This window comes from Triticum dicoccoides, chromosome 1B (assembly GCF_002162155.2).
Source record: "Triticum dicoccoides isolate Atlit2015 ecotype Zavitan chromosome 1B, WEW_v2.0, whole genome shotgun sequence".
Classification (NCBI taxonomy): domain Eukaryota; kingdom Viridiplantae; phylum Streptophyta; class Magnoliopsida; order Poales; family Poaceae; genus Triticum; species Triticum dicoccoides.
Genome location: NC_041381.1, coordinates 699,112,421 through 699,121,621, shown reverse-complemented (window position 1 = coordinate 699,121,621; position 9,201 = coordinate 699,112,421). Strand labels below are relative to the sequence as shown.

General features: G+C 47.4%; 1 protein-coding gene across 1 annotated transcript in view; it reads left to right on the top strand.

The window, feature by feature from the left end:
* The window catches only part of LOC119351010 (disease resistance protein RGA5-like), a 19,524-nt gene extending 10,647 nt beyond the window's left edge, over window positions 1–8,877 (top strand). Inside the window, exons 2-3 of the mRNA XM_037618582.1 lie at window positions 6,927–7,153; window positions 7,418–8,877. Coding sequence (XP_037474479.1) covers window positions 6,927–7,153; window positions 7,418–8,877 — 1,687 coding nt within the window. The remainder of the gene's footprint in view (window positions 1–6,926; window positions 7,154–7,417) is intronic.
* The last annotated feature ends 324 nt before the right edge of the window (window positions 8,878–9,201 follow it).

The following is a 9,201-nucleotide window of genomic DNA, read 5'->3' as shown; positions in this document are numbered from 1 at the left end:
GGCATTACTGTTTGATGATATTTTTTAAAAAAATATTACTGTCTTATAAAAAAATTACTGTCTTATAAAAAAAATTACTGTCTTATAAAAAAATTACTGTCTTATTAAAAAAATTACTGTTATGATTTAAACAAGTTTGAACATATTTAAAAACAAATAAGTATCAAACAGCATTTTAAAATGCATAAATTTTTTTTTGTGGAGCCTAGGAATCGAACCCAGGACCTCCTGGTGTGAGAACTGGCACCTGACTAGTCGAGCTAGTAGAGGGGAGTTGATGTGGATAAGGTCACGTGGGTGATAACCTGTTGGCTCGAGCGGAAATAAAAAAAAATACTAATGGCGCACCAGGCCGAGGTGCGCCATTAGCATGTATATACTTATGGCGCACCGAGGGGTGGTGCGCCATTAGTATTGTGCCCCCCTACTTCGTATCCATCCCCTCTCTCTCCCTCGCCCGAGCCCGAGCCCTCGATCCCCTCTCTCCCTCGGCCGAGCCCTCGCCCTCGATCCCCTTCCCCTCTCCTCTCCCTCGCCCGAGCCCTCGCCCTCGATCCCCTTCCCCTCTCCTCTCCCGATGTCGCCGCCCCGCCGCCCCGCCACCCTCGACGCCGGCCAGATCCGCCGCCACCTCTGCTCGAGCTGCTCCCATCGACCACACCGCTGCTCGCGTGCTTCTTCTCTCCCGCGACCCCGCCATTGAAGGTCTCGCAAGGTCCTCTTCTCCTCCCCTTCCCCCTTTGTTCGATTCGATTGTGCCGCCACGTGATGCTGCTGGTTCCCTGATGATGCTGGTTCCCTGATGATACCTCCCCTTCCCCTTTCATCGTCAAGGTTGATGCTGGTTCCTCTCGCGCGCAAGCTGCACGCACCTTGGACCGCGTGTTCCTAGTTCTTCCCGGGACGCTGCCCCGACCCTACTACCCACGCCATCAGGGGAGCTCGTCAAGGTATCATCCCCCCCTCTCTCTCTCTGCTCTCTCTGCTCTCGTCAGGATGATTGCATAGCCCAATATTCTCCCTTGTTACATAATTTTGCAAGCTATTGGTGACCACAAATTATTACGGGTTCTGTATGCCAAACAATGCTCTCTGTTTAATGCAAAATATATTGTTTGTAGGCACTATTTGGTTTTGCTTGACATTGATTTTGGTGGTTTGCATTTAAGTTAAAATGCAGGCAGTGGTTGTTCTTTATTGTTTGGTAATTTAATTTTTCTCTTCTGTTAGTTGTACTTGTTCTTTATTGTTTGGGATTTTGTTGCTTTCAGGAGATAGCTTCTTCTCGCTTGCTTCTTCAGACTTGTAATCCATGATCATTTTGCTGCTTTCAGTAGGTAGCATATTCTTCATTCTTTTGGGGTAATTCTGTGTTGTTGCTGCCTTCTTTTTACATATAGTTTTGCATCGCTTTGCTTTGCACTCTTCCTGGCATGCTTATAACAGAGACCTTTGTCCATTAGACATAGTAACTGTTCGAATTATCAAAATTCGCTGCCATTTGCTCACCACCAGAAGTTTATCTGTTCACAAAACATGGTCCAGGAAGGCATTTTTTCTGCTATGTTTTTTGAAATAGAATTCTGATTTGGGGCAATGATGATTGACCATTGCTGATATAAGCATGCTCTCGAGCAATCGAGTAAGCTGTGCGTATTCAGTTTGATCCTCCCTCGTCTCGTGGAGCCATTTCAACCATGATAAGCACGCACAGATCGCAGCCAACCGAAGAGGCAACGAAAGGACCGGCGCCCGATCGTGCTCCGCACCCTCAAGGAGGAAGTTACTGAAGTGGACTCCAACGGGAATCCAACGGCGCCCGAACGAATAGTCAAGGGGTACTCGCTTCAGCTCGGGTGCATTGTCCGGAGCACCGTCTCGATCAACACCGAGAACCTGAGGCATCCTGACCGAGGGAATTTGCGCAACCTCCTCTTCACGAAGCTGCACGAACGATACAAGTTCCCCGCTGAATTTGAAAACACAAGCCTCAAAGGGAATAAAGTGAACAATGCTGCCCTCACGAAGATGAGCAAGGCCCTGTCTACTTGGAAAAGCAATGTGAAGAGAATGATCGAGAAAGGTGAGAGTTATCAGAAGATCAAGGAGAAAAATCCTTCAATCACCGAAGATGACTACAACGACTTCAAGATCAATTGCTCGAGCACCGCAAGCTCCCAATCAAGTGAGTGGGGGAAACAAATGCGGGAGCTGAACATAGGGGAACACACACTCGGTCCCGGCGGTTACAGAGTGGCGGAGCCTATATGGGACAAGGAGGACGCGGACCGTGCCGAGCAAGGCCTACCGCCCCGCTTCGAGAAATACAGCGGTAACAAGCAGACTAGGAACTATGTCAGGGCCCGGTACAAGGAGGACCCGATAACAAAGGAGCTTACCACGGATCCGAAGACCAGGGCGCTTGAGCTTGTTCTGGTAAGGAATACACCCCCGCGTAATTAGCTCCATATGGTTGCATTCTAATTAATGAAGCCAAATTTCTAAATGGTTCACATTCCTTCCGCAGGCGACTGAAAGCAGTAGCGCGGAGTCGACTAAGAGCAACCCTTGGGACACCACTCTAAATAGGGGGTTGAATGTAATGAAGAACAAGGATAAGCTCAGTAAGCCGATGTCAGCTGGTCGTGTGGCCGGCAAAGGCTTGTCGACAAAATGGGGGTCATACTATACCGCTGGTGTGCGGAAGGAGAAAAAGACCAGCTCGGAAAGCCAGGCGCGAGAGGTTCAAGAACTCAAGGCACAGGTGGCGCGGATTCCGGAGATTGTCCAAGAGCAAGTGGAACAACGACTCGGAGCGACGATCACCGCCCTTGTGCCTACCTTGATCTCGGGGTTGAGTGCGTGGATTGCGGGCGGCCAACAGGGGCCGCCCCCGATTCCTAGCTTCACGGCCAGCAACTCGCATAATGCGATGGCGGGGCCATTGGTGCCTCCGGCGGAGGCGGCATTGGTGTCTCCGACGCCGGCACGGGAGCTTAATGCACCCGGGTGTACGCCGGCCGGCACCTCTTCAGCAAGCGGCCGCTCCGTCAACTGCACGCCCACCGTTGGTGGTGCCTCGACATTAGCCGAGCTCGACGCCATCATCACGGTAACTAATTAAGCCTCTCTCGGCCGAGGACTTCATCTCCTTGCCTTTGACTGGGCATCCCTGACGCCCTACATGTTTTCGCAGGGCGCCGCCGACGTTCCGTGCACTCTCCTCCACTTCGTGAACAACGAGTTGGTCGATGTCGCCAAGGGCAAAATCGTTCAACCGGGCAACCCCTTGTTCCACGGTACCCAGATGCCACCCAACTTGTTTAGGGTTCAACTGGTTCGGGTGCTGCCAGGCTGCGACGACTTGTTACCTCCGATTCGACCCGTCGGGGCCGATGATGAAGACGTGATGACCCTCAGCGCCTGCCTGAGCTGGCCCCTGCTTTGGCCAAAGAGCCAGATTCGTTTGGGGGCGGGGGACACCACCCCAAAGACAACACCGCCAGTCGTGCCGGCGCCAAGTCGGCCCCATGGCAAGACCGCCGTAACGGTGCCGGACATCCCTATGCCACTGGATCCAAACATGCATATGGCACAGGATCAGAACGACGACGACGACGACGATGATACATTTGGCAATGTCGATCAGTACTTTGCCGAGCATGGGTACGATGGCGACTTCATGGGGCCTCCTTCTCAAGAACCAAACCCAACAAAAGACGTGTGCGATCTAGCTCGTACCGCGGAGAAGCCAAGTTGCAACAGGCGCCGTCTGGCGTTCAGCTCTCAGGAGACGCCTCCAGCTGCCGACTTCACCGAGCCTCAGATAGGCGAGGTGCGAAATATTATCAGCCCCAACACAGTCAAGAAGGCGGTCTGTGAGCAGAACTCGGTCCCATTACAGGAGAAGAAGAAGGCACGCAAAAGAAAGACTAAGAAGGGTGCGAGCCAACCGGCACCGAGTACGATCTGTGCTTAGGACGGGCCACCTTCACCGCAGGATATCTCGAGGAGGGTGCATGTGGCGGGTAGGGCGATGCTACCGACAAATATGCTCAATGCTGCAACCGGTGCTATGCGGAGTCTGGATGACAGTGTTCTTGCTTTGGAGAAGCGGCGTCTCAGAGAGAAGGATGTGGCATACCCGGTTTTCGCGGCCAAGGTGCCAGAGGGCAAGGGCTTTGTGGATAACTCCATCGGGCGTACGATCGTCCTGCGTTTTGATGACATCCACGCTATGTTGAACCTTCATCCGCTGCACTACACCTTCGTTCGGCTATTTTCGCTGAGTATGGAGATGCGGATCATTCGCGACAAGACCCCGGACATCGTGATAGTCGACCCCTTCTACATGCGTGCCAAGATCTTGGGCAGCGCTGGGGACCGGCAAGTCGCGAGTTCTTACCTCGAAGGTGTCATTCTGGCAAACCAAGATAAGGATAACTTCCTCGTGCCTTACTTTCCCGAGTAAGTCCTCCCCTCAACCGGCCCGTAACATATGAATTCTTACTTTTCGATCGTTTTTCTTTTAACATTTCGTGTTTTCTGCAGTGACACACGTTGCACGCTCATCCTCCTAAGCCCCAAATATTCCATGGCCACGTATTTCGACCCGGACCGTCAGTCGAACGTAGACTACACAAATGTCAAGAAGGTTCTTGATGATGTTCTCCCCGGCTACGCCCAATCTGGAGGCACCTTCACCAGGCCTATTCGTAAGTACGGCAAGCACGTGTTCTCCCACAATACGACGTTCTGCTGCGTCAAGCAGCCACCTGGCGGTCAGAAGGGTGCCTACTACGCCATCCATCACATGCGGGCGATCGTACGGGACCATCATCAACTTCTGCTACCGAGTAAACTCAAAGATTGGGCCGCGAGCGTGTCGGCAATCCAGGACGCGGACCTCCGACAAGAATTCTTTCGCATCCAGTCGGAGTTTGCGGAAATCATCCATCAAGATGTCCTTCGTACCTCGGGGCAGTTCTACCTCAGAAATCAACCATCCAACAGTGACATCGACACAATGCTACAAATGCAGGCTGACAACGACCGTTATTTCATGACTCCCACGATAGACGGCGGCTTCATCCACGCTCCGGTCCCTTGAGTCGAGTCGAAAGCAGTGATGCTGTGTCTAGTTCTGAAACATCGATTGGCTCATGTTGTAATTAAACTTTAATGAACTTGTAGTATGTCTCTTTGGTTTCGAGAGTCGTTCAACTTAGATGTAATCGATGCTATTAATGTCTTGCTTTTCTCTTCCGATTGTTCTGTTGCATAATTATATATTGCTTATGTATTGTCTGTGAATTGGTACTAACGTTTCGTTTGGCTAGTGCATAGCGATGCCGACGTATGTCGTGTACAAGGGTAAGGTTCCCGGAGTCTACGATGACTGGGAGGAGTGTCGGAGACAGGTTCACCGATTCAGCGGTAACAGTTACAAAGGGTACACCACTAGGGCCGAGGCCGAATCTAGATACGCCCGCTATCTAGCGGGAGAGGGGAGGGAGCATTGGAGGAACCGGATGAAGACGAGTTTCATCGTGATGATGCTCATCGTGATGACCGCAGCTCTCTTCTATGTGATGGTAGTTTAGATGATCGATATCGACTTGTAATGTGAAGACAGACTCGCTACTCGCGGTCTCGAGACTTGTAATATAATGTTCTATCTTTGTTCGGTCTTTTCAATTCGGAGACTAATATGATGAATTGTATTCGGAGACTAATATGATGAATTGTATTCAAAGACTATACATTTGATAATCTGTTGTTGATGTGTGCTGTCTATATTTTGTCAAACTATACATTTTGTAACCTGTGCAAAAAACAGAAAATAAAAAAATAAAAAAAACCTAATATTCATACTAATGGCGCATCACATGACAGTGCGCCGTTAGTATGACAGTGCATACTAATGGCGCATCACTGGGCAGTGCGCCATTAGTATGCCGCGGTTACTAATGGCGCATCCAGAGGTGGTGCGCCATTAGTATGCCAAAGCACCTGGGTATACATGGCCCCTGGGAGGCATACTAATGGCGCACCCTGGCATATACTAATGGCGCACCCGAGGTGCGCCATTAGTATACCAGATACTAATGGCGCACCAGGTGGTGCGCCATTAGTAAAAATTACTAATGGCGTGCTATCAATGGCGCACCACAGATGCGCCATTAATAGCCATAATAGGTGCGCCATTAGTAGGGGTTTTTCTAGTAGTGTTTGGTTCTTGGTGTACTTATGATAAAAGGTAAAAACTATAAAGGAAACATGTAGAAAAAATACATCATTAGAAAAAACAGATTGAAATATGCGGGTATGTATTAGAAACACTAGCCCCATTTTCCTTAAGTGAGAAGAGTTGCTTTTACTGAAAAAGCTACCGAACACGAATGGGAGCCATATGTGCTACACCGGCCTAAAGTTTTGACAAAGTTTTTATATTTACTTAAGATTAAACATACCCCTCCATACCATTTTTTGCTCGAGAATATCGATTTATGAGGCCATATTCACATATTTGAGAGTGATTTTTTCATGCATATGAGATACGCGATTGTTTTCTTGTTTGGGCCTTTGTGATAGACATTGGCAATTATAGAGGAAACATATTGCAGAAATGTAATCATCAAATTGCTTAAACGAAGCTTGGGTATATTTTCCATCTAGTGTAAGAATTCCCAGGTATTTTAAAAATAGCCTCCGGAATGCCTATGTGATCCTTTGGTTTTAAACTAATATATGCTTCAGTATTACTTTTGAATTCATTATGATAATTCGTAGCTTATCAGAAAATGTTCTATATCACTCTGGTGATTTTTTTCCTAAAAACTATCTTGTCCAAAAAGTGTAGATATTGTCCATAATTTAGTAACATTATATTACAATGTAACTAACCCATGCAAACATTTGAACAGGTACCTTATTATTATTGATGATGTGTGGGATGAATCCTCATGGAATATTCTCAAGTGTGCTCTTCGCGAAGATAATAATGGAAGTAGAATAATAGTTACAACACGATTGGTAGGTGTGGCGAGTGCAGCCTGCCAGAATGACTCTGAGGGAATTTACAGACTGAAACCCCTCAATGAACAAAACTCAAGAATGCTATTTTTGAATAGAATATTTGGGTCTGAACATGGTTGTCCAGTCCAACTTAAAGAAGTTATGGCTGATATTTTGAAGAAGTGCAATGGATTACCACTTGCACTTATCACAATAGCTAGCCTATTAGCTAGTGAAGAAAGATCAATAAAGGGTTGGGAGAGCATAAGGGATTCTTTTGGTGCTCTGTCTACCACAAATCCCACCTTGGAAGAGATGAAGAGTATATTATACCTTAGCTACAAGCAGCTTCCTGCTCATCTGCGGGCATGTTTGTTGTACCTTTGTATGTATCCTGAAGACCGTGAAATTTCAAGGGATGATTTGGTTCGACAGTGGATAACTGAAGGGTTACTGGTTCGTAATTTGCATGTGACAGATCTAGAGAATCTGGGAAGGAGTTATTTCAATGAGCTCGTCAATAGAAGCATCATTGATCCTTGTAGAACTAAGTACGGAGAAGTGCTGTCTTTCAGGGTGCATGATATAATGTTGGATTTTATCCTAAGCAAGTGTGATGAAGATAACTTTATAAGTTTAGCACACAATTGTGAAGACATGGCAAGTTTGCATGACAACAAATACAAAGTTCGTCGATTATCTATGAGAGGAGCAAAGTATGGCCCAATTATTGATGTTAGCCTATCACAGGTTCGATCATTTACACAGTTTGGAAAGTTCACGCCTCCTCCTTCGTTGTTCAAGTATCTCCGAATCTTCAGAATTGAGGGATTCATGGAATCACTTGACCTCACTGCTATTGGTGAATTGTTTCAACTAAGGTATTTGTATGTTTCAGGAATAGATTCTGTGCAGCTCCCTGCTGAACTTCAAGGGCTTGTTTACTTGGGGACACTGGACTTACATGATGCACAAATCAAGAGCATGCCATCGGATATAGTCAGTTTGTCCCGTTTGTCCTATCTTCGTATTTGGATGGAAACAGAGCTGCCTGAATTTATTGGGAATATAAAATCACTTCGTAGTCTGATGATATATAGAAACAAGCTGACCAGTGACCCGTTGTCAAATTCGATGAAGGTTATTATAGGTCTCGGTGAGCTCACCAATCTAAGGGAATTGAAGATCGATGTGGGGTCTTTGGAGAAGCCCGAACGTGATGCTTTGGCCTGCTCCATTGGAAAACTCAGCAACCTCAAAAATCTTAGATTTATTGGGTATCCTAATGAAGACAATAATCAACTGGGATCGTTATCAAAACCTTTTCAAAATATCGAGCAATTTCACGGGCCTCTATGGAAGTTCTGCAGAGTTCCAGTATGGATGGGCGGTCTCCATTACCTTCGCATCCTTGAGCTATCGGTCGAGGAGACGTCAACGGAGGAGTTTCATGTTCTTGGTGAGCTTCCCTCCCTCCTTGAACTCAAATTCAGGTCATCACATATCCCTAAAGAAAGGGCTGTATTGGGTACGGGATTGTTCCCGGTTCTGGAGGATTTCAATTTTTGGTCCATTGAAGACGTTACGGCATACCTGCGGTTCGATGAGGGGGCCATGCCCAATGTACGAACCCTTGCTCTCCATAACAAGGAGGAGTGGGACGGCAGTATACCAGTCGGCATGGAGTACCTGTTATGCCTTGAGAAGATCCAACTGCACGGGGCCTACTCCGGTGATGATGCCATAGTGTCTGCTTTCAGGAGCGCCTTATTAGTGCACCCAAACCGCCCTTCCGTTCAACATTGGCGTCGAGAAAAGGGTAGTTTCCCTGCAGGGTGTGGAGGTTTTATTATGCAATGAAGCGAGGGATCTATTGCTAGGCGGTCTGATTGCAGGAGAAATGGTGAATCTGATAAAAGCAGTGTAATCCTCAGGCTGGCTGCCACTGTTGCCAAGAGGGCTGCAATTGCTAATGGTGGATATTTTTTCCGGACCTGGCCCTTGCCTATGAGTCCTCGTGAAGATATTTCCTGCGGCATGCTGATATGATTTGTTGATATGATAGTTTGTACACTATGTTTCTAGATTTGCATTGGTTTGCTTTTGTAGTTTTCCTGGATATATGTTTCATTTAGTACCGTATAAGGCTAAGTGTTCCTGGATGCCAGTTTATATGCGCTCACA